This window comes from Pleurodeles waltl, chromosome 3_1, assembly GCF_031143425.1.
Source record: "Pleurodeles waltl isolate 20211129_DDA chromosome 3_1, aPleWal1.hap1.20221129, whole genome shotgun sequence".
Classification (NCBI taxonomy): domain Eukaryota; kingdom Metazoa; phylum Chordata; class Amphibia; order Caudata; family Salamandridae; genus Pleurodeles; species Pleurodeles waltl.
Window position 1 is genome coordinate 1608755330 of NC_090440.1, and position 25557 is coordinate 1608780886.

The 25557-nt window shown below is 45.8% G+C and overlaps 1 protein-coding gene across 1 annotated transcript in view; it reads left to right on the plus strand.

Annotated features, from left to right (window-relative positions):
• The window catches only part of LOC138285386 (sodium channel protein type 2 subunit alpha-like), a 745466-nt gene that overhangs the window by 311102 nt on the left and 408807 nt on the right, over nt 1-25557 (plus strand). The window contains exons 12-13 of the mRNA XM_069225255.1: nt 7730-8071; nt 24665-24797. Coding sequence (XP_069081356.1) covers nt 7730-8071; nt 24665-24797 — 475 coding nt within the window. The remainder of the gene's footprint in view (nt 1-7729; nt 8072-24664; nt 24798-25557) is intronic.

Sequence of the window (25557 nt, forward strand, 5' to 3'; positions counted from 1 at the left end):
TGCTGCAAGGCCTTGCTACAATGAAAACAAACCAAGTGAAAGGTTGTCTGACTGCTTTGCCTGGAAGGGGTTAGTGTCCTGTACATTCCACCAGGATACAAATGTATCCAGGCACCCAGAGAAGATTGATTTAATTGTGGGGGGTTGTATTGCTACAAGGATGACATCCACCACTTTGTATGGCAAGGCTGATGCTCATGCTCAGGAGTTCCAGGTACCATACTATCCTGGCCCAACTGTGAAAATTAGGATCACTTGGGACTGAACAACCTTGAACTTCTTCATGCCTGGGGAATGAGTGGTAGTGGTGGAAAGGCATTTAGGAATCCCTTTTTCCATTCCAGCTGCAATGCATCTCCTAACTAAAGATTGCGGAGACTCCAATGTGCAGACTGCACATTCTCAACTGTGGCAAAAAGATCAAGCCAGGGCTTTCCCCTCGGGTCAAATAAGCCCTGCGCCCCTTAAGATTATAGTTGCCACTCATGATCTGCTGGATGACAGCTACTCAGTTCATCCACTCTGACATTCGGGGACTCTATCAGGTGTTTGGAAACCAGGAAGAGGTTATTGTGTTCCAGCACCTCTAAAGCCAGAGAACCCCCTGCATTAGGGTCTATGACTTCACTCTGCTCTGCTTGTTCTAATACCATGTGGCAGTACTATTGTCCATAAGAACCTGAATCTGCCCCACCCCTGACCGATAGCAGGAAAGCCTTCAGTGCCAAACTGATGTCGAGCCTACCTTCCACTGGAGACCATAGGTCTCTGACCTCCTCACATAGTGGGATTGTTTTTCAGTAGTCTCGTAGTCATTGCAGAAGGTGGAAAAGCCTTGAACTCCACTGTGTCCAGGAATTACCAAATTAATGGAAGCCTCTGGGATGGGACTAGCTGGGGCTTCACCTTGTTTATGTACACCCGAAGAATGTTAGGAATACTGCTGTTGTTCAGATGTGGTCCACTACTGCCTTTGGCAAGAGCACCTTGAGCTGCCAATCGTTGAGTTAGGAAAACACTAGAACTCCCGGCCTGCATAGATGGGCAGTGACCACTGCCATCACTTTTGTCGGACCCAGAGGAATGTCTGTAGAACTGCAGAATGGGTGTATAAAAATATGCATCCTACACATCCCAGGTCACCATCTGGTCTCCTGGGACAGAGAGGAAAGAATCTGAGCCAATGTGATCACTTTGAATTAGTCCTTCTGCAGAAAGGCATTCAGCTGGGAAAGGTCCAAGCTAGGTCTGATGCCTTCATTCTTTTTGGGGATATGGAAATAGAGGGAATAAGATCCCCAGCCATTCCTCCAATTCATTACCCACTCTGTGGCACTCTTGAGGAGGAACATGCATATTTCCCCCTGCAGGATGGACAAATGCATCTCCAAAACGTGTTCTGGTATGGGAGGAATATTGGGTGGGGAGGATAGAAAAGGTAATGCTTAGACTTTTTGAACAATCTGCAAGACCCATCTTTTGGACATGGTGGCTCGTCACCCTGAGAAGTGTTGAATCCTGCCCCTCACTGTTTGGCCATGCGCGGTTATGTACCGGTGTAGCAGGGGAAGTGGAATTGGAGGACCGATGACACTGTTGGCCTGGATACTCTGCAAATTCAACATCAGTGACCCTGAAAGGACAAAGCTACTTGCTGCATTACTTAAATACATTTGGCTGTCATTGCTTTTATTCCAGACCCCTGAAGTAGCTCCCAATTTTGTGGAACTATTTGGGAAATTGCTTTCCATGCATCACAACCCTGAGGAAGTGCTATAGCGCTAATATCTTTTAAGAGTACAAGAGCAGGTTGATCTCATCCGTGCATATCTAGGATGACTGGTACCGACCGCCCTGCCAGCTCAGTCCGTGCTATCCAAGCCTGCACGGATGATATAGATTGCAGTGTTCTGTCTGTCCTGCACTGCCTAAGCCAAAGGTGCTATGGGACTGCTTGCAAGATGCTGCTTGGGAAAGTGTGTATGTAAGTCTGCCCAACAAACTGAATGCATATATAAACCTTGGTGCCAGAATGGCATAGAGAAGCATTTACTTGGCACAGGTATCAGTCATTTTGGAATGTCTATCCGTGCGATTGAACATAAATGAATCAAGTTTAATTTTAGTGGATGAAGCCTGTACAATGAGTCTTTTTGCAGTCGGGTACCAGCCTAAATCGCCTTTCCATCTCCCGACTGACAGGTAGGCAAGAACATGGTCTCAGCCAGTGTAGGAAAGTCCTCCTTTTTGCCCTGGTCACCCCCACACTTTTTGGACAGGTACTGGTGGTTACTGACTCTTGGATGTGCTCTGGGCACTGCTTACCAGTCCCAGGGCCAGTGCTCTGTGTAAAGTCAACCTACCTATAAGTCCCTAGTATATGGTAGGGCATGTAGGTTTAGGGACCACAGCATAGGTATTGCACCCATAGGTGCACTGCTGAGGTGACCAGTGTCTTTTTAAAGGCAGGCCTGCCTTGCTGGCTGCTTTTAAATTAAAGTTATATGCAACAGGCTGGTGGTGCTACATGGGCAATCCGCGGTCAGAAAAGGGCAACCGGCGGTTTCCCGCCGGTTTACCCCTGCCCAAGGGAATCCTCCATGGCGGCGCTGCTTGCAGTGCCGCCATGGGGATTCCGACCCCCTTCCCGCCATCCCTCCCCTGGGGGCCCCTGCACTGCCCATGCCACTGGCATGGGCAGTGCAGGGGCCCCCTAACAGGGCCCCATTAAGATTTTCAGTGTCTGCCTTGCAGACACTGAAAATCGCGACGGGTGCCACTGCACCCGTCGCACCCCTTCAACTCCGCCGGCTCTACTCGGAGCCGGCTTCATTGTTGAAGGGGCTTTCCCGCTGGGCCGGCGGGCGGCCTTCTGGCGGTCGCCCGCCGGCCCAGCGGGAAAGTCGGAATGACCGTCGCGGTCTTCCGAGGCCGCCCGCCAAAGTCGGAATGACCCCCTATGTCTGTTTAAAGTTAGGTAATCTGTTTCAGGTCCTTTGGGTTGTTTTCTTTGCTACTGCATCAGCAAAAGAATTCCCCTTCCCCACATTATCCACAATTTTCTTATGAGCACTGCATTTTATAATGGCCACATGCTTTCCGAAGGCTAAAACATTCAGCAATTTTACAATTAAGATTCCTGGTTTTATTTTCAGTCCTTTAGAGACAAAAAATCTTCTCTCCTTCCACAGTTTTCTGAAATTGTGAGCTACACAAAGACATACTTGCTATCAGTTTAAATGTTCACCATTAGTCCATTACTTAACTCTAGTCAATGCAATAATCTTGGCATCTCGTGCAGAAAATTGTGATACACTTCATGTTTCCACCACAGTCTGAGGGGTGGTAACGGCATATGCTGCTGTTGTGCCCTCTGGTGAAGCAAGAGCCATCTACCCACAGGTCTTCATCTTTTTGTTCTGATTGGGTATCAGTTAAATAGACCACCTCTCTCGTTTTTTTCTTTATTAGCAATTCACAATCATGGGGTACTTCACAGTCAGATGTTGGCAGAAGTAACAGTGTGGCGGGGTTCAGAGTGTTGCATCTGTGCAGAATTACACTGGGTGCATATTGGCATAATAAATAATATGTCAATCTTGCATTTGTTAGGTGTTGATTACCAGTTTTGTTCAGAATATGATCTACATAGTTTGGTACATATACATGACTCATTTCCTAATATCAAAGTCTCAGCTTGCTGAAGGAAAGTGGCAGCTGCTACTGTAGCCCACAGACACGTGGGTAGGCAATTTGCCACTGAGTCCGGTGTTGCAGAAAAGTAAGCACATGGCTGTTTCTGGACCCCATGTGTCTGTGTCAGCATGTACATATAAGTGAAAGTCCTATGTTTAGTCAGACAACTCTAGGGCTGGTTCATCACACAAGGCTCATAGAATAGCCTTGAAATTCAGCTGACATTCTTCATTCCACGGGATCATCTCTGTCATGTTTTTCTGGTCAGCATTTGTAAGGGTGTGGTGAGAAGGGAAAGATGTTGTATTCATTGCCTGTAGAAGTGGACCCCAACCTTCTGGCTTCTGCGTCCCCCCACTTTATCATTAAGGGAACCCAGGGACCCCCAATGAGTCATTACTGGAATCGCCCCCCCGCTGAGTCATTACTGGAAGTCGGGGACCCCAGCCTAAACATCGTTGATGATTTGAAACGCAAAACAACACACAAAAAATACAGAAACAAGCCTTCATCAAACATACACAAATGATAACACATTGTATTTGAAACAATAAAAATGTAATTTTATTAGGAAGGCTGGAGCTTTTCTAAATACAATTGAAGCCACACATCGTCTATACTATATTCTGTTTGATGAACCTTCACTGCTCCCAAAATCAATCTGAGGATACTTATTTAATTTTTTGCCCACAATCTCGAATTCCTTGACATTTACAGTACATTTTAAACATTTCAATTGTACATTTAGCCACTTTATTTATATACACTTAATATTGTTTAATTTTCTAATCAGTGGCGGACCTCCTGAGGAGGCCTTGCGGACCCCCAGGGGTCTCGGGACCACAGCTTGGGAACCAATGGCCTATAGTATCCCACTAGGCCAAAAGATGTCCTAACTTGCTGCTGAGTGTGTGGTGCAGAAATCCGCAATTTTGTTCCATGTATTTGTCTCTTCGGAGAAGGTGTCATTTCTTAATTCTGTTTCTTTATTGTCAGTGACCCTTGTCAGTGAACCCCGTCTCTTCCTTTATTACAGTAAATTTATAGGGTTAGGTCCTCCTTGAGCCTTCCAAAAGGTCTCTACTATTGGATCCTTTTCATCTGGAGATTTGGAGGGGCTAAGGGTATGGATGGGAAACAGCCTACCTCTTCCAGGCCAGCCACTCTGGTTGAATCCTGGCATTTAATTAATCTGTCTTTCGTGCCCAATAATTTATTAAGTGTCCTTGTACTTTTGACACTGCTTCTTTGATTTGTCTTTCTCTGGTGTAAACTTCCCATTCATTCAATACATTCAAACTGGGCTAATCATATTTTCTTTTTACCTTATTCAAGTAGTCTCTTTCTCAGAAACATCAGCTTAAAAAAATAAAAAAGTTCCTTTGAAAGGAAATTGCAACTTAGAATCTGCTTTTCGATTTTCATTCTATTCATCAAGAAACATTCCCATTTGAAAATCCTTCTTTCGCATTATTTCATAGACAGGCGAGTCTTTAGGAGGCGCCGGCCAAGCCTGATCAGGTCTTTTGGGTTTTGACAACAATTTCCCCATCTTGTTTCTAACAGTGATCTCCAAGAGGTAAATTATTGAAACTTCATCATCCTAAACATCATTTTTTTAGGTTCCTCCATATATCAGTATCATTTTGCTTCATCAGCTATTTTCTAAACAACGTTGTATATTTTGCCCTATTAGGTCTCAACGACTTTACCATGACATGGAAAATGGCATTCAGTGCTCACTCAATTTTGGATTCAGCCTGGTCAGTCTGATGTCTCAAGGTCAGGCCAATAGGACTCCCTCGGGTGCTGACTACGGTAAATGCACTCCCTTCTGGAGGTGTACACTTCAGGACCTCGGAGGAACCCAGTTGGTCCCCTCAAAGGCAGTCCTTCTGTCCGGCTGGACTAGCCATCGTGAACAATAGCAGTGTGTCCGTTTAAAAAAATAATAACTTCTTTCATAAAGAAAGGAAATACGTACAAGTTCAAGGTTCAAGGTACAATTGTGGATCTTCATCCGCAAGCTTGAGCTGAGAGTCACAGAAAAACTAGCTCCCAAGTAGCTCTGCTTTTTGTAGACAGTCTCAGGGTATCTAAACATTCTTGAATACTTAAGTTAATATTACACAAACTGGCTCATCATCAAACCAGACAAGTTCAGTCTTATTGACACAAAGATGCACGAACATGCTCAACATGGGACATCAGTTAAAATGCCTCCCTCAAAGTTCACGAGTTGCACTTAGATAACAGAAAAACAAGCGATAAATCTTTCCAAAAACCTCGAGGACAAGCAAGGGTGTACGTTTGCAATAATTTGGCAGCTCATAAGATGGAGGCCACTATACAAAATGAATTCCAATGTATGTATTTTACAATATATGTATTTGCAAATGCAGTACTCTTTCTCAGTAGCAAAACATGAATCAAGTTCAGGATCCATCTGACATAAGCTTCGTCACTGTATTACCAACCGGTGCCAGTGGAATTAGTATTGGCATCAAGGCAACACGGACTGGCGTCCTCCTTTACATTTAATACTGCCCAATAATAGTAGAAAATATGTGACTTTACAAGTGGACTCCATCCTCCAAGCCATTAAAGTTAAGTGTGCACTACTTCAATCCAAGAAACTTGGGCCCATATTTATACTCGGTTTGCGCTGACTTAGCGCCATTGTTTTTATGCTAATTCAGTGCAAACCTAACTCCATAATTATACTATGGCGCTAGACACGTCTAGCGGCAAAGTTATGGAGTTAACATCGTTTTCTAGAGGGGAAAACATACCTTGTGTCAATGAGATGCAAGGTAGGCGTTCCCGTCCAGAAAAGGACGATATGCCCTTTGCAACATATTTATCCCTGTGCTAAAATCCAGCACGGGGAAATGGGGGCCTTAAATAAGGGCGCTAAGCTTGCTTAGCACTGTTATTTAACACCTGGGTATGGGTAGGACATAAGGGGACCTGTAGGCATATTTCCATGGTCAGAGACCATGTAAATTGCCCACAGGTTCCCTTCCCTGGCCCCAGGGACACCACTACCCACCCCCACCCCCACCAGGAGGACACCTAAGGATGGGGGACCCATCCCAGGTAATTCCGGGTGAGTATTTATTTTTTCCCAACACCGCTCGGGGGCCCTGACTTGGGACCCCCTGCACGGCGCTGGCCCCAGTGGCCAGCCAGGGGACATTTGTCCCCTGGGCATGGCCACTGCGGTAGTAGGCATGGCTCCTATCGTTACTAAGACAGGAGCCATGTCCATGGGGGTTGTGTGCCAGAAAATGGCGCACACTGCTTACAGGCTATTTTTGTGCCTCTAAACAGTGTAGCACCATAACTCGGCTAACAAGCCCCAGTTCCCCCAATGGGCCAAGGACGCTAGCAGGGCATTAGTGCCGGCTAGTGCCATTCCATAAATATGGCGCCCGGCCAGCATCTTGGAATGGTGCTAGCCGGCACTATACTGTTTCACGCAAAACTGTGCGAACTCTAAATCTGCCCCTTGGTCTCTCAATGTCTAAAAGAGAACACACCAGAAACAAATGTACTTACTAAAGTGAGGGTTGTATAAGCCTTCATTAAAAGTGAGATGGAGTAAGTAGATGTGAAAATAGTAAATCCCATGTAGTTAGTACTTGCAAACTTAGTCAATATTTGAAATGAGAGGGCGAGGAACTCTTACCATTGATGCCCACATATTTTCAGTGAAAATCATAGAATGGTCGTACAAAGGATTTTCATGTGTGTGACATTTAGAAGTAATGTTTTGTCTTAGTTCTTGTGAAATTCATATTTTTACTTACCATCAGATGGACATTTGCTGATTTACAACTCCTCAAAGAAAGCGAACCTTAGTTGACTTTGTATGTTATATCAATTATACTAAATATGAATTTGCAATAAATAAGTATTTTAACAGGAGGTAAATGATTTTATTTAGTATTTTTTCTCAAGCTTTTGCTCTCCTATAAAGTGTGATTTGTTTACTTACATTTCAGCTAATGATATCCTTTTTTTGTAACAGTCTGCCTTGAATATCCGCGGCTCCCTGTTCTCCCCAAGACGCAACAGTAGAGCCAGCTTTTTCAGCTTCAGGACCCGAGTGAAAGATGTGGGATCAGAGAACGACTTCGCAGACGATGAACATAGCACATTTGAGGATAACGACAGCAGAAGAGATTCTTTGTTTATACCAGGAAAACATGGAGAACGTCGTAACAGTAATATTAGTCAGACGAGCAGATCATCCAGAATTCTGCCACTCTTTTCAAGGAATGGTAAGATGCACAGCACAGTGGACTGCAATGGCGTGGTCTCCTTACTAGGTGCATCATCAGCTCCCCTTGATGGACGGCTTCTCCCAGAGGTAAATGTGCATGTTCATGAATATTGGAGCAGCATGGTTTGTGTTAATGTAAATTCAACCAAATGTAGCAGTTGGTCATATCTCTTTTAGGGCTTAACGATGTATTCACAAACCTCTTCAATACAACCGAGCCAGGTCTTTTTGTTGTGCCCGATGTTCCAATCTGGCACAGCACAGAGAGGCAGGTTGCAAGAATTCAAAATAATCCTGCTTCACAAATATTCATGAAGCCAGATTCTGTTCTGAATCCTTTTGACCAATTACAAAATACAGAAATAGTTTCCCTAGTTGGATAGGTACCTCCGGTTCTATATTCTGATATACAGAATTGGGTCTCTTGCTCCAAAATGCCAATAAAAAGGGCACTTCGGGACATTGAGGTGACATGCAGAAGTCCATGGACCACTGTGTGCTCCTCAAAAGCTTGCAGATGTCATTTGCACCAAGGATAAGTTACTTAATGATCAGCTTCTTATACGAGAGTGGTCATGCGACTGATTGAGTACTTGGTACCGTTTGCTGGTGCGCCCGTGGAAGTCCTATTCTGACCTCGGGTTCAGAAACCACAAGCGCGCAAGTGAGACACCATTCCCTATCTCACCTTTTATACACAGTTAGATCTTTGGACTTAGTGAGGAGCATAGTAGTCAGGTTCATTCAACACAAATCAACAACATAAAACCCTAAACAAATTTGAACACCATGAGCAATTTCACAGTACATCAAACTCCAAATCGAATACAAATTTCAAAGCTTTATTACAATCCCAGTATTGATGTAACATATATAGTGCACAAAACTGAGTTATAAACAAACATGAAAAACATAGGCTGTCCGAAACATCTAAAGAGATTTTGCCTACTAAACATAAATACTATTAAACACTAAAGAATGACTTAAAGTAGCGAAACCACAATATGCACATTAATATCAGATTTCAAAGCAGATGATGGTGGCATCAGTAAATCATCAAAATTCAGTTAATAACATTTAGATTTCAGGCTGGGCCATTCCTATCATTAACGCAAATTTAGACTTGCATGTGTGGGAACGGGCTAACAAATGCGGGCAAAAGCAAAAGGGAAAGCACAAAAATAATTTGGAAAAATCATCTAACTAGGGAGACTCATTATAGAAATATGGTGGTGTAAGTATGTAAGCTGAAAAGGAAACAAGAAACCACTTTTCGTTAGACCTCTCCTCATGGTGTAGCAGACAGGAATACTTAATCAATTAGAGCATTCACCTTCTCCCGGCATCAGCAGATGGCAGCATTAGGATGGTGCAGAACAGGGGCTGCACATAGGACAAGTCAGCAGTTCAGAATTAGTTGGACATATTAGTACTGAACAGCATAAGCAAATAGGGCAATTAAGACTAAGAGAAAACTTATTAGAAAGGCTTGGAGGAGGACAGTGGTGACAGCGGCAGACTCAACGCAGGAATAGACTGACTCTGGCAGAGTTCACAGCAGACTAGTTGAAGCTAACAAACTCAGGGTAATAGACGGACTCTCCCTAAGTACCAAAGTCTCTCACTAATTACAAATATCCATGGTCCTCTTGATTGGTCCTTCAGGGGGGTTCTTCTTGCGCACAAGATTCGATATCCAATAGCTGCTGGTGATACCATCAAGTTTGCAACTATTCTGGATTTTCTCAGAAAAATATGCTGTCATTTCAATGATTTCATACAGTTCTGACAAAATATAACATTTTCTAGTTGTTTGTCACTTCAGAATCCTTTCTCCTGATACACAGGATGGGCTAAACATTTCTCACATGGGAATTATGAGTTTTCGGTCTTGTTCAACAATCAGAACAAATATTGGTCCTTAGTTATAATTGAAACATTTTCCTCACCTTCAATACAGTAGGACATTTAATATCACATCAGCAAACTAGAGAAAGAATTCAGGTCAAAGGGAGCAGAATTAAGCAAATCATTTTCCTCTACTGCTGGAAGAATGAATCTCTCAGGCCTAGTCAAGCTAAGAAAGCCTGCATACACATTATTATATTTAATACATTTATAAACCTATTGCACATTTTACAATTTGACTCAAATATGCAAAGCAAATTATTTAATTGCAAAGATTATTTATGACATGTTAGAACAATTTAAACATGCATTTATTTTTCTGTACACATATAACTCATGTTAATAAGTTCCATTTAAATTGATATAAATGATTTTAATTCATGTTCTTTTAATATTCACAATATGTTTAATTTCTACTGTTTCTCTTAAAATAATACTGTCCACACTAATTCATATTAGTATAACACTCAACTATAAATGTATATCTTTTATGTTAAAACGTGATGTCAAAATCCGTATGGCGGCCACATTGTCCACTATAATTTAAACATGCACATTTTACATTTACACGTTAATTCCTCTGTTAGGCATTTTAACGAAAGATTTGTAAGTCACCATATGCTAACTTCTATGCCACTAAAGTATTAAGAAAATTTGATCTCTCTCACCTTTTAATACCTTGTGACAGATGGTGAATTTGCAGAACATTAAGAAACTACCTCATGATGTATATGGACAAGAGGATACTCATTTTCTATCCTCTTTCCACACATTTCACACAGAATCACATTGCTGTAATTTTCAGCCACAAATATGTTTGTTTCACAGTGCCTTTGATTGAGCGAGTTTTTCCTTTTGACCATGGCAAAGCTAGTCACTTTACATAGTTGAGACTTTGCGAGGGTGCCAGCAAGTTTGTAATTTAAATAATCTGTCATTCATTTTTGAAAGATGAGATCCTTCTCCAAATGCTAGTGAATGAGTTCTTTAAATCCAAGATAACTCACCTTTTTATCTGCCCAATAAGGCTGCTGTGTTACTTTGCAGCCTAAGAATCAGTGCCGTCAGTGCACAGTGCAAAGTGTTGTGGCAATACTTAGGGGTTCTTAGAGTATGTCATTGTCATTTGCTACACTACTGTGTCCCATTTGGCAGCAAAGGTCATTTTTGTCCAAAAGCTATATTATTCATTGCCATTGAGTTAAAGGTTAAAACAATTAAAGAACGTAGCCAATTCGTGGGCATTAAACTTAATCTAAATTAATTTGGAAAAATAACAAGGTAATGCTCTGCAGGGTGGTAGAAAAGTACAAACTGAACCAGCATTTAAATGGTAGAACCTGGAAAATGTTACAGTGTATAACTAACATAGCACTGAACTATGGAAAATTTGACAGCTGGAAGCCTGGTTGTCTGAGGTTTCTTCTGAGTATCAATCCTAACATGTTGTCATAGTTACAATTACAGAGCTAGATGCACAAAGTTGTTGAGAAAATGTAAAGACCCAATGAAAGCTTGTCTGTCTGATTTGTATCAGAGGTGGATAGGCAATCCGATTGCTAGGATGTCAGGCATAGCTCCCTTTATTCAGATGCAGCATTCACAATAGACAATTGGGGGCATATTTATACTCTGTTTTCGCTGGATTTGCGTCATTTATTTTGACACAAATTCGGCGCAAACTTAACTCCATATTTATACTTTGCCGCTAGACCCGTCTAGCGCCAAAGTTATGGAGTGTGTGCCATTTTTTGTACATGAAAATCTACCTTGCGCTAATGACATGCAAGGTAGGCGTTCCCGTGCAAAATTACTCTAAGGCATTTGCGCCTTATTTATCCTCTGGCGTCAAAATGACACACAGGAGGAGGCGGGCCTTAAAACATGACACCAAGCAGATTAGCGCTGTTTTTTAACGCCTGGGTCAGGGCAGGCGTTAGGGGACCTGTGGGCTCATTTCTATAGTGGGAGACCATGGATGCAGTCCACAGGTGCCCCTCCCTGCACCCATGGACACCGCCTGCCACCCTCGCCCACCCCTGGAGGACACCCATGGATGGGGGGACCCATCTACGGTGAGTACAGGTAAGTGAAGGTAAGTATTTTTTTTTATTTATTTTAAGTGTCATAGGGGGGCCTAACTTGGGCCCACCTATGCCACTGTGCCCAATGACCATGCCCAAGGGACAGAAGTCCCCTGGGCATGGCCATTGGACAGGGGGGCATGACTCCTGTTTTTTCTAAGACAGGAGTAATTTCCATGGGGGTTGTGCGTCAAAAGATGACGCTAGTCAGGTTAGAGTCATAACTTTTGGAGCTAACCTGACTTGCACCATTCTTTGACGCACAACCCCCATTCTTCCCTAAGCCTCCGCTGCCCGGTTACCGTAATTTATTTTGACGCTAACCAGGCCGCAGCGACGGCTATCATCATTCCATAAATAAGGCGCCCAGCTGGAGCGTTGGAATGGCGGTAGCCGGCGTTATACTTTTTGACGCAGTATAAAAATGGGCCTTGATATTTTAAACGGAGGGGAGATGCTGGGTGGTGACAGAGTGAGCACATACATATACTAATAGCATTACTGATCTTTAAGCCTGTGAATAATACTAGATTTTGCAGTCTACCCTCCTTGTGGACTCTGCCCTTTAGCCCACGTCTAGTACTAGATGAGAGTCAATAATTAAAATTATTGAAATGCTCCATGGTTACTAAAGCTATAATGCATTACAGGCACCCGGAGCTCAAATGAGACAGTCAGTTACATATGAGTAGGAGATTGTTCTGAGGCAAATAGCAGTGCCGTAACAAAACTGGACCCCCGTGCAAAGAACATGAAGGGGCTACCCCTGGGCTCACTCAGACCAGATGCTGTGCTTACGGGAACCCTCTAGAGCATGGAGCTCGCCCACTAAGTGAGGGCTGCGGGGACCTTTGTTAAACCACTGACAAGTATTTTTTCAACTTGGAGTGGTGAAGTGTACTCTTCTTTTCATTCTTTCTATCCTAGCAAACCTGATATCCACATCCACATCTCTAAATTCCCCAAAGCATTACATCAGAAATATCACTATTCCTACAAACTCTTCATGCACACAAATTTCACTACAGAGAAGACAGTATCAGCCGTTGATACACGCTATAGCCAATTGCTACAATTCTCACATAGGAAAAGCATCAATGTGAATGGTTAGAGAAGTAATAACACAATCACCTACACATAAATCGCTATGTACATAGTTTCCTTCATTGTCCTCTGGATGTGAGCGGTATAAAAAAATAATATGTAGCAGGACAAGAAGATCGAGGGTTTTGATACAACAAATCTACCTTATTGGAATAACTGATGATCTAAAGGTGTTGTTTGACCGGTAGAAGTCATAAATTCAAAAGTAACTCGTTTACAAAGTTGTTCCCGTCTATGTGAAATTCGTGCAGTGCTCTCTGTATGCACTGGTATTTATATGGAACAAAACTATGTGTGAAACAAATGAGCATTGCATGTGTGTGTCGGGAGACAAGCCACAAAATTAGGTACATCAAGTGTGGATTACACAAACACACATTTAGAATAACTGATTTGCTCAGAAACAAGCAACATTGAGTCAAGCACGAAGGCCAGGATTCAAACCTGGGTCCCTAGATACCAAAGACAAAAGTGAAACCCACTAGGCCACATAACGTTCTTGCATTTGATGATGCATGGAGGCTTCCCGAACAAGCTTCTAATTTGTCACAAACTATACAGTGCAGATAAAAGCACCAAAGCACCGATTATTTTCAAAAGAGAAAATAAGGATGCCCAATCACAAAAGAATACTGACATTGAATTATACCTAAAATTGATAATGTCCATACACAGTTTCGAGGAATCTACATTACATGAAGATTACACAGTGATGGTTGTTTGCTGAGTATTCAACTTGCATAACCAGGGAGGCGCAAAATTCACATAATTTGCTTTCATATAAAGACGAGAATTTTCTTCAAAATTACACATAATTCTGTAAAATGCAAATCCGTCATTTAGTGCTATATTTTAGCACAAAATGTGCCCTTGCGTCAATTCCGGACACAGCAGCTCATTTTGTGGTTAAAAATAATTGCAACAAAAGTACTGCAAACAACAGTCACTTGCATTCACAATAGATTTTTAACACTAATAATGTGTTTGAGGTAATTTCTTACTGCAGATGACATGCAATTACGCTATATGGCATAAATTCACGAACAACAAGCATACTGATAATTTTCTGAAATTACACAAATTACACAGGTGTAATTTTGTCCATCCTAATCTCCACCCACATATTTTGCCTTTGCTGAATTTACAACTTTTTGAAGAAACTTCTGATAACATACAGACTGCTATTTGCACGGAGGCAATGCACATTTCACCCCATGACCTCTATTTTCAGCAATCCTAAGCATAACACTTACCAACAGAGGCTCAAATTTGATTGAACTAACTTTTGCAAGGAAAACAACATTTGTTTCTGATTGTACAGTAACGGAAATAAGGGGGTCATTACAACCCTGGCGGTCGGTGTTAAAGCAGCGGTAAAACCGCCAACAGGCCGGCGGTAAAAAAAAATTTAATCACGACCATGGCGGAAACCGGCAACATAGACAGCCACTTTAACACTCCAACCGCCACAGCGGTACAAACAAATACCGCAGCAGTAACCGCCAACAGACAGGCGGAAGACAAAGTACCGCCCACACTATTACAACAGGCCAATCCGCCACATTTTCCGGGGCGGATTCACCGCGAACAAAAATACGGCGGAAACAGGACTTGAAAGGGAAAACGCTCACCTCTACACACCCCATGAGGAACCAGGACGCCATGGAGCCAGAACTCCATATTCTACCTGCCTTTGTCTTCCTGCTCCTCTACCAGGAGCACGAACGCCGGTGACAAAGACCACGGTGAGTACTGCACCTACGATACAGGGGAGGGGGAAGGGAAAAGAGAGTGATACACACGCAACATGCAACACCCCCACCCCCACCCACTACAACACACACACAAATACATGTTGATACATTACAGTTACACCCCCCAAACCCCCTGGAAGAATGCAAAGACAAAAGGAAATGATTGTAACAATTGTAATCAATTAAAATCCAGTACTCAAAAAAATATATATACACTATTAAAAAATATATACACCAAGAATTCAAGTCCATGTACTGCACATACATAGTCTGTGGACCACTGGGCCCAAAATTCATGGGCAAAGCCCACACAAGATACCCGATCAAAAGGGAGAGAACACTGCAGGGGCATCACATCAGATAGAAATACAACAGGCACCTCAGGGGGAAGGGAAGGGGGGGCACCTCAGCCGGATGAGTGCACGACGGCAGATCCACGAGGGGGCTCCATGCCCACTGCTTTATCCTGGGGAGTGCAAAGCCACAGTCTCTCAAGTCTCTCCAGTGGGTGGTTTGCCCACTGCTATATCCTGGGGAGTGCAAAGCCACAGTCTCTCAAGTCTCTCCAGTGGGTGGTTTGCCCACTGCTGCATCCTGGGGAGTGCAATGCCACAGTCTCTCAAGTGGATAACAGTCTCCACTGGCTCTGGAGGGGGATTGGTGCCCAGAGTGCTTCATCCTACCAAGAACAGAGGTAGTGGATGTGAATCTCCACTGGTTCTGGGGGGGGGCTTGGTGCCCAGAGTGCTTCATCCTGCTCATGGCGGCTTCAGTAGTGGCGGTGCTTGCAGCGCTCATTGGCCTGCGGTGCTGGTGGGTGGCTCAGTGAGCGTGCTGGTGGCGGCGGTGTCCTTGCCAGTGGTGCTGGTGGCGCTGGTGTCCTTGGCAGCAGTGCTGGTGGCGGCGGTGTCCTTGGCAGCAGTGCTGGTGGCGGCGGTGTCCTTGGCAGCGGTGCTGATGGCGGCGGTGTCCTGGGAAGCGGTGCTGGTGGTGGCGGTGTCCTTGGCAGCGATGCTGGTGGCGGTGATGTCCCTGGCAGCGGTGCTGGTGGAGTCAGTGTCCTGGGAAGCGGTGCTGGTGGCGGCGGTGTCCTGGGAAGCGGTGCTGGGGGCGGTCTTGTCCGCCGTGCAGGTTGGCAGCGACTTCCCTTTCTTTCTGTGCCCCTTCCCCACCTTGGATGGTGGCGCAGCTGTCTTCCCACTCCCAACTGTAGTCCTGGGAGAGCCCTTGGTGGCAGGTGTTTTGCCCTTCTCCCTCCGGGCAGTGGCCAACTTCTTATGCTTCTGAGGTGGGGGACTGTCCGTGGTCTGGCTTCTTGGCACACTGGCTGCCCTGCTGCTTGGCGCACTCCAGAAGCCGGATACTGCTGGCACCACTGTTCCCGCTGAAGTGGAGACTGAGGTGCTGGGTTAGGACCTGGAAAGGCGTGCCCTAGGGGACTGAAGGGGTGGGGGAGGTGATGGGAAGAGGTCAAGGATAGATAAGAAGGTGGATGGCTGTTGGGTGGGTGTGTGACTGCGTTTGTGTACCTTGGGAGGTGGCCTCACAGACACACTGGGAGAGGACACAGGGGATGCGTGAATGGTAGTGGGGTGGTGAGTGCACGTGAGCGGTGTGTGGTGATGGGTGTGCTGGTGATGGACGTAGTAGCTGGAGATGTAGTGCATGCAGGTGTGAGTGAAGATGTGACAGGGAGGGAGGAGGGAGACGAGGAGGACCGGGACACAGTGGAGGCAGTGGATGTTGGTATGTCTGCATGGGTATGATGCTTGTGTGAGTGCCTGTGGGATGTGTGGTGTTTATGTTTGCCAGAACTTCCCTTGTGTGTTGAGGTGTGTGCATGCTGATCTGATGGTGTACTTGGGATAGGCTGAGGTACAGGGGTTTGGGTCTGGGTGGAGGAAGTTGGAGGGGGGAGGCTGGACACAGGGACAATGGCTGCCATCAGTGCTGAGGCCAGAGTCTGAAAAGCTCGCTGTTGGGCTGCCTGACCTAGAATGAATGACCTCCAGATATGCATTTGTCTGTTGCAACTGCCTCTCTACACCCTGGATGGCATTCAGAATGGTAGACTGCCCAACAGTGAGGGATCTGAGGAGGTCAATGGCCTCCTCACTGAGGGCAGCAGGGCTGACATGGGCAGGGGCTGAGGTGCCTGGGGCAAAGGAGATGCCCACCCTCCTGGGTAAGCGAGCACGGGGCACATGCTGAGGAGCTGCTGGGAGGGCAGTGCTGGTAGGGGGGTTGGCGGCTGTATCTGTAGATGCGGGGGGCACAGAGGGGCCCACCACCGCAAGGGAGCTCCCATCAGAGGAGGAGTCCGTGTCGCTGGCCTCAGCTCCTGTCCCCTACTTGGAGCTCTGCTCGCCCTCCGTCCCACTGGTGCCTTCAGACTCCGTTGTCTCGCCCACCAGGGCCATGTGGGATGCAGCTCCCTCCTGCTCCTGGGCCACTGCTCCTCCGCCTGATGATGCTATTGCACACAAAAATAGGGAGACAACAAAAAGGGGGGGCAAGACAGAAGAAAGACATGTTCAGTGCATGCAATACCGCTACCGTTGGCGGACAATACAGACACAGATGCACTCTGCACTATGCCGTGCACTTAGAGTTCCCTAATTAATCACAGGGACATGGGGTACAAGGCCTATGCCCGATTGCTGCACACATGGAAGTCACACGAGCCTGACTAGGTGTATTTGGCTCAGAACACTGGTGGGGTGGGGTGCCACATGGCCTGCCTTACGAAGGGACCTTGCCTACAAAACTCACCATGGCCTAGGGGTATCCACAGCCCACCTCCCCCACCCAGACACCTCCAATGCGTGCTGATTCAGCTGAATGAGAGTGTACTCACCGCCTTGTGGCTGCTGTGATGCCCTCAAGTGCCCATCCAACTCCAGATACGTCACCGCCAGGATCCGGAACATTAGGGGGGTCATGGTGCGACGGGCAGCCCTCCCACGTTGGGAGGCCATCCCATCTTTTACGGCAGTGGGTACTCCGTCTGTGGGGGACCCCCAGGGTCCAGACTTCCTTGGCGATTTCACGCCAAATATCCTTCTTCTGGTGGGCGCTGACCTACAGGAATAGTACAGGGGAAAAGGAGAAGATATAACCGTCCGGACTGTCACAGTCATTGGCCCGCGTTCCTACCCTTGCCATGACGCACATGCACTCACCGTCATTTCATGCACGCCTCATTCCCCCCCCATCTTCCATCCACACCACTCCACACAGGCATTGCCCATACAGCATGCTCACAGTGTACTTACCTTTTTGTCTAGAGGACCGTAGAATAGCGTGTACTGGGGGAGGACCCCATCAACTAGTTTCTCCAACTCCTCCATGGTAAAGGCAGGGGCCCTTTCCTCAGACCCATGAGCCATTGTCTCTTCCAGACTGAGGTCACAGCAGCACTTGCAGTGTAGGTCCTCTCCTGTCGAAGATCAGGTATCAAGTGAGTGAACAGATAGAAAATGGTTGTCACGTCCGCGGTGGTGCGTACCGTCACCGCCGGCGTACATCGTCATTGTCTCCTGGGACCCATAGGGTCCAATGTTAACCAATGGAGGATTGTGCTGCGGTCTTCGACCGCCTACCGCAACGGTGTACAACGCCAGCGCAGTTACTTCATATCCCCTTGTCCCACATTACAAGTCAGGCAGCCGCCATTTCAGGGGTCCACATGGCATTATTTTAAAATGCGTCACACATTTCTAGGCCTTGCATACACACTAAGACAGGCACATAGCGGATTTAAAAATGTGTGCAATAAAGTTGTGTTTTCGTACCTCAGTGTTGGCTGACCCTCTGCTCGCTGTTCTCCTAATAGAGCACGTCCGCTGGGGCAGGTGAGGAGATGGCGGCATCCTCCGGTGTACAGACCGCTGGTGGACCTGTCGACAATGGAAGAGCGACATGTAATTGTCACCTACAGACTGGACCGTGCCACAATCCATGAACTGTGTGCCCAGTTGGAGCCGGACCTGATGTCAGCCGTCCGCCATCCCACAGGTATCCCCCCTCTAGTGCAGGTCCTGTCAGTACTCCATTTCCTGGCAAGTGGGTCTTTTCAGATGACAGTGGCCATAGCATCAGGGATGTCCCAGCCTATGTTCTTAAATTTGTTGTCCAGAGTGTTGTCTGCCCTGCTGAAACACATGCGCAGCTACATCGTTTTCCCTCAGGTGGAGGATTTGCCTACTGTGAAAGGTGACTTCTATGCCCTGATACATATCCCCAACATCATTGGTGCCATTGATGGGACACATGTGGCATTGGTCCCTCCTGCAGGAGTGAACAGGTGTACAGAAACCGGAAGAGTTACCATTCAATGAGTGTGTAGATAGTGTGTTTGGCCGACCAGTACATCTCCCATGTGAATGCCAAGTTTCCTGGCTCAGTGCATGACGCTTACATTCTGAGGAATAGCAGCATCCCTTATGTGATGGGGCAACTCCAGAGGCACCGTGTGTGGCTATTAGGTGAGGACATGGACCCCATACAGTGTGACTAGGTGTCTGGGTCTGGGGTTGTCCCTAAGGGTTAGTGTGTGTCTAACAGTTGTCCCTCGACATTTGCAGGTGACTCTGGGTACCCCAACCTATCATGGCTACTGACCCCAGTGAGAAATCCCAGGACAAGGGCAGAGGAATGCTACAATGAGGCACATGGGCGAACTAGGAGGGTTATAGAGATGACCTTCGGCCCCCTGAAGGCCAGGTTCAAGTGCCTCCATATGACAGGTGGTTCCCTATTCTACTCACCAAAGAAGGTGTGCCAGATCATCGTGGCCTGCTGTATGCTGCACAACTTGGCTTTGCGACGACAGGTGCCTTTTCTGCAGGAGGATGGTCCTGAAGGAGGTCTTGTGGCAGCTGTGGAGCCTGTGGACAGTGAAGACGAGGAAGCAGAAGAAGAGGATATCGACAACAGAAACACAGTGGTTCATCAATACTTCCAGTGAGACACAGGTAAGAAGACATCACTGCCTGCTACATCTGATAAACTTGTTCTACCTCTCATCTGTCTGTCACTTTCACCCAGTGTATGGACCCTGAGTTGTCACTTTCTCTTTCGATTTCACAGATGTGGGTCCCACTGTGTGGCATCTGCTTTGTTTCCTCATGGACTAGAGCTGTGTGACATTGGTATGTTGACAATACAATGGATATTGCATCTTTACCCAGTTATTGCAAATACACATTTGCGAAAGCACAGACTGACTCCAGATAGTTTTGTGATTTAAGGGTGTTTATTTAAGTGCTAAATAGTGGAGGGGATTGTAAAATGGCCAGGGGTGATGGTGGAGGAATGTCCATGGCAGAGTCTATTAGTCTCACAGGTGCATTGTCCAAAGGGGCATAGGAAGTGGAGCTGGGGCAGGTGATGGATGTACAGGGTGACAAAGTGGGACAAAAGGATGACATTCAGGGTGGTCTCATTTCTTGGAGGGGGTCATGGCATTGTTCTCTGTCTTTGTCCTGGATCTCAGGGACCGCTTGCGGGGTGGTTCTCCATCTGCAGGGGGCGGGGTGCTGGTGTCGTGGTCCTGTGGCAGGGGCCCCTTGTTGTGCCACAGTGTCCCTCCTGGTGTTGACGAGTTCCTTCAGCACCCCTACAATGGTGCCCAGGGTGGGATTGATGAATTTGAGTTCCTCCCTGAACCCCAAATACTGTTCCTCCTGCAGCCGCTGGGATTCCTGAAACTTGGCCAGTACCGTTGCCATCGTCTCCTGGGAATGGTGGTAGGCTCCCATGATTTTGGAGAGGGCCGCGTGGAGAGTGGGTTCCCTGGGCCTGTCCTCCCCCTGTCGCACAGCAGCCCTCCCAGTTCCCCTGTGTTCCTGTGCCTCTGTCCTCTGAACCGTGTGCCCACTGCCACTGCCCCCAGGTACCTGCTGTTCTTGGGGTGGTGGGTTAGCCTGGGTTCCCTGTAGTGGTGGACACACTGCTGTTTGACGTGTCATGGGGACAGAGGTATGGGCCCGTTGGGTGGGCGCTGTGCTGGTGTTTCCAGAGGGGGAAGGCTCTGTTGTGGCTTGTGCCAGTGTGAGGGAAACCGACTGTCCCGAGGTCCCAGATGGGCCGGGCTGGTCATCTAGATCCAGTTGGACAGAGCTGCTGTCATCACTGTGGGCCTCTTCTGGTGGGTGAGTGGACACGTTTGGAACCTCCTGTCCGGTGACGTTGGGTAGGGGTCCTGCAGGGGTGTAAAGGCAAGATTATTGCATCTGTGTGTGCCATGGTGTGCTATGGGTGGGTGACCCTGTACCCCAGTGCTTGTATTCTTGTGTAGGACCTTGTGTGCTAATTGTTTAGGGGTCTGTGTGGGTATATGTAGTGGCCATGCAATGGTGATGGGTGTCCATGCTTTGTTGTTGCATGCAGGGCTTGGTGTTGGGATGTGTGGTTTGTGATAGTGGGACATATGTGAGGAGTTGGAGTGATGGGTTGAGGGCGAGGGTGGGGGGATGGGATAGCATGCAGTTACGGTGGGGGATATGGTAGTTAAGATTTGACTTACCAGAGTCCATTCCTCCAGCTACTCCTGCAAGGCCCTCAGGATGCAGTATAGCCAAGACCTGCTCCTCCCATGTTGTTAGTTGTGGGGGAGGAGGTGGGGGTCTGCCGCTCCTTTGAACCGCGATGTGGTGTCTTGAGACCACGGAACGCACCTTCCCCCGTAGGTCGTTTCACCTCTTCCTGATATCATCCCGTGTTCTTGGGTGCTATCCCACTGCGTTGACCCTGTCCATGATTCTGCGCCATAGCTCCATCTTCCTAGCTATGGAGGTGTGCTGCACCTGTGATCCGAATAGCTGTGGCTCTACCCGGATTATTTCCTCCACCATGACCCTGAGCTCCTCCTCAGAAAACCTGGGGTGTCTTTGCGGTGCCATGGGGTGGTGTGGGTGATGTGTGAGGTGGTGTGTGCTGTGATGTGTGGGGTGATGTTTAGGGGTGTGTGGTGTTTTGTGCGTGGATGTGTATGTGTGATGGTGTTGTGTGCCTCTATATGGTGGTGTAGTCTTTGCTGTGCTGTCTCTCTGCCTTTCATCTAAATTTCTGGTCGTAAGAGTTTGTGGGTGATGTGGGTGTGTGTTTTATATTGTATTGGGTGTGTGGGAGTGGTGTGTTTATGTGTAGCAGGTGTGTGTATTTCAAATTGTCCAATGTGGTAGTGTTTTGTAAATGTGTGTGTATTTTGAGCGCAGCTGTGTGTACCACCAATGGAATACCGTGGTTGAAAGACCGCCGCGTGGATTCATGGGTCATGATATTCTGGACATATTCTTGTTGGCCTGACGGTGGAGGTTTTGTTATTGCCAGTTTATCACTGATCTTTGGTGTGGCGGACTTCTGTGGGTGTCTGGATTTTGGCAGATTCCGAGCTGTGGGTCGTAATAGCTGTGGCGGAATTCAGCGGCCGCGGCGGTGTGTTGGCGGTCTTCTGCACGGCGGTAAGCGGCATTTACCGCCAATGTTGTAATGAGGGCCTAAGTCTTTGTGTTTTGCCAGAATCCATAATGCAACAATCTCTACCGTATTTGGAGTCTAATTTAGACTAATGCTCCCAATTCATGTATTGGAAGAGCATCACCTGGGTTGAGACTTATTTGGTGACTCTGGGGCATCCTGACGTTTTTGAACAGAGAATATAGGATGTCATCACATGGGGTTCAAATATAGTAATGCAATCAAAATGTTTCTCAGTACTCCCTGCATCACCAAGCCTGCAAGTTTACTTATGGCTGTCAAAGAGACAACAAAAAACCTAAAATAATTTGAAAATGTCTTAAATAATTAAAAAACTAACAATCTGCAAAGGTTTGCCTCAACCATCGATGGATGATGTGACACTTATGTCACCTATTACATCGATGTAAGACGATGGTGCATTGTAGACAACATAAATACACTGTTAGTAGTTGTTTATGCTATTAACAAAATGTTTAAATAAAACACTGGTTGCCTCAACACCTGCATTCAGGAGTGTGATATCCAGGGTAATATTAGAAGTACCAGGAGCCAGATCGAGGTTCGAAGTGAAGAGCTACCATCCTATTTTACAGAATCAGCCATAGATGACTAAGATTTGTCCATGCGTTTACATTTGACTTGCTGCAACCATGAAACAAATTCAGTGTTTGTAGAACTTGGACTGGGCACTTACTGTAGTAACAAGTGCTTGTTGTTCCAGCAAGTGAAATAAGTCTCTTCCTCTCTGGCGATTTAGAACCTCAGCCTGGCACGTTACACAGGTGAGAGATCTTATTAAAGGCCACAGAAGAAGTGGGCAAGGGGCTTTCATGATTGCAGCTAAAAGTGGATGTAATTGTAGGTTGTTGACCCCGTCCTGTTCTTTATAGTGACCATGAAACAGGTTGAACGTTAAAAGATCAAGCATAAATGTATTGTGCTACTTAAATATCGTAGCCAGAATTTTGACTTCCACAATATTGTGAAGGTAAAGAGTTGTTGTTCATAACTCTACATTTCTGTAGCATGAAGTTATTCATATATTGTCAAGGTGCATCTCTGTGGAGTAACGTTTAGTAAATCTACATCTCTCTATTTATATATACTATCACAATATTTTGTTCTGGCTGCAGTAGTTTTGTAGCACAATATTTAAACTTCAGTGTTTTGGCACTACACCCAAAGAGCAGAGAGATGAAAGGGAGACCAGGTGTTATGTAAAGATTAGATACAGTACAATACACGAGAGGACAGTAGGACGCAGAGCATTGAACAAAGTGAGAAAGAGAGAAAGGGGTAGAATGTAGGGAGGAAGACAGAATTGAAGGACTGTTAAACTTTTGGAGCGGAAGAGACCAGGACAGCGTGAGTCAGGAAGCGATAGGAAAAAGGGAGAAACGCCTCAAAGCATGACTTAAGAGAACTAGGAAAACACATTGATGGGCTAAGGTGACTGAAACACATACCAAGAAAAAAGATGAGATACACACATAGGGGATTAAAGGAAAGGGGAAAGATTAAACAAGTCTCAGGAGAAGGATAACCGAGAAGAGGGAAGGCCTTAACATGGAGATAAAAGAAGCTGTATTCCTTCCTTAAGACAGCGAAAGATGAGGCACGTTGTTGGAAAGGGAAAAGATAAATAAAAGGGGGTGCCCTTTAACAATGAAACACTCAAGGGCACCTTGTCCTGTGCATTCTGGGGCTGCTGCAGGTTTTCCAGTAGCCAACTCAATTGACATCAGTATGTTTGAGCTATATCTTGAGCCGAGGAGGGAGGAATGGCTGACTTGAATCTGAAGTCCCACTCTAAGCACCGCAGGCACTTGAAGGCTCATGTTGTAATGTTATGTCCCCAGAGGCTCTCGTGTTATTTTTTAATTTTAAACAACCATTATTCAAAGGGATGTGTATGTAACGAGAGAACAACATTGGGCGCGATACAACATGTTTTGTTTATGGCATTCTCTGTTTCATAGTCTTGTATTTCACACAAATAAAACCCCATTTCCGAAGAATCACAGTGGCATTTGTTCTTTCGAAACTCTTGGCACTACATTTTAGAGTGAATTGCGTTCTTGTGTCCTCTTTGGACGTGACAGTGCCATTCACACAAAAACAGCTGATTGAGTTCTGGTCATTCATGTAGTTCATGTGCCCTCACACCAAATACTTGCAGCGGAGGTGGCCTAATAGCATAATTTCAGAAATTTTACGCAACAACCTTAATGCAAAATTACTCAAGATTATGCTAGTGTACTAGATAATTCGTTCAGGCATGGTACCGAATGATCCTTGTGTAGATGATGATGCAGTTTCAATGGCTGACTTTATTTAATTTGCAGGGCACAACAACAGAGACCGAAAAGCGAAAGAGAAGGACCAGTTCCTATCACATATCGATGGATTTACTGGAAGATCATACTATGCGGGGAAGAGCCCAGAGTATAGCGAGCATACTAACAAACACAATGGAAGGTACTCCTAACACCAGCCTTTCTGCAGTAACTTTACGAAGGTTAAATAAGAGGGCATGGATGTGTTCGTACGTACTTTATCTTTTTAAACGTTATGTGAGAAATAAAGGATGGGTACCATTGAAATAGGATTTGAAAGCATATTTAAATATTTATAGTACATTAGCTTTTTTGCATATACTAAAAGGTGAGAGCTGTGTGTGTGTTCATTTAGCTCTCATTAATCAAGATATTTAAAATTAGCACAATGTGCAAACAAGCGCAGAATTGCTTTTAACCCCAAGTATTAGATTGATTTTCCTTGCCCTTGATGAAATCAGCCCTGTTTATAATATATATGCAAATCGAGGTTTTGCAATTAATCTTTGTATATCAGTACAGTCGTGCAGACACCAACCTTGCCTTAATGGGGCATGATGGAGCGCATGCCTGACCAGTCTTTGCCTGATTTTGTTGACATTTAAGCAGAACAAGCTGACGAACTCCATCTGTGAGGAGATCGATTGTGCATTTATTTTCCTTTTATCCTCATCAATGTCAAATTATCCACAATATAAGAAGATGCTTATATAAATTCATAGAAACTTGCATAATAAATCGCCTGCATTGAAATGGAAACCAGTGCAGGTGCCCAAGGACGATCCTCAGTTCACGTAATGGAGTCCAGATGGAAGAGTTGAGTGTCAAGAGGGATGCAGTTGTATTAGCCACTCTGACTAGCACGACTTTTCTAAAGTGTTGGGCAGTAAACCTAGGGCCAT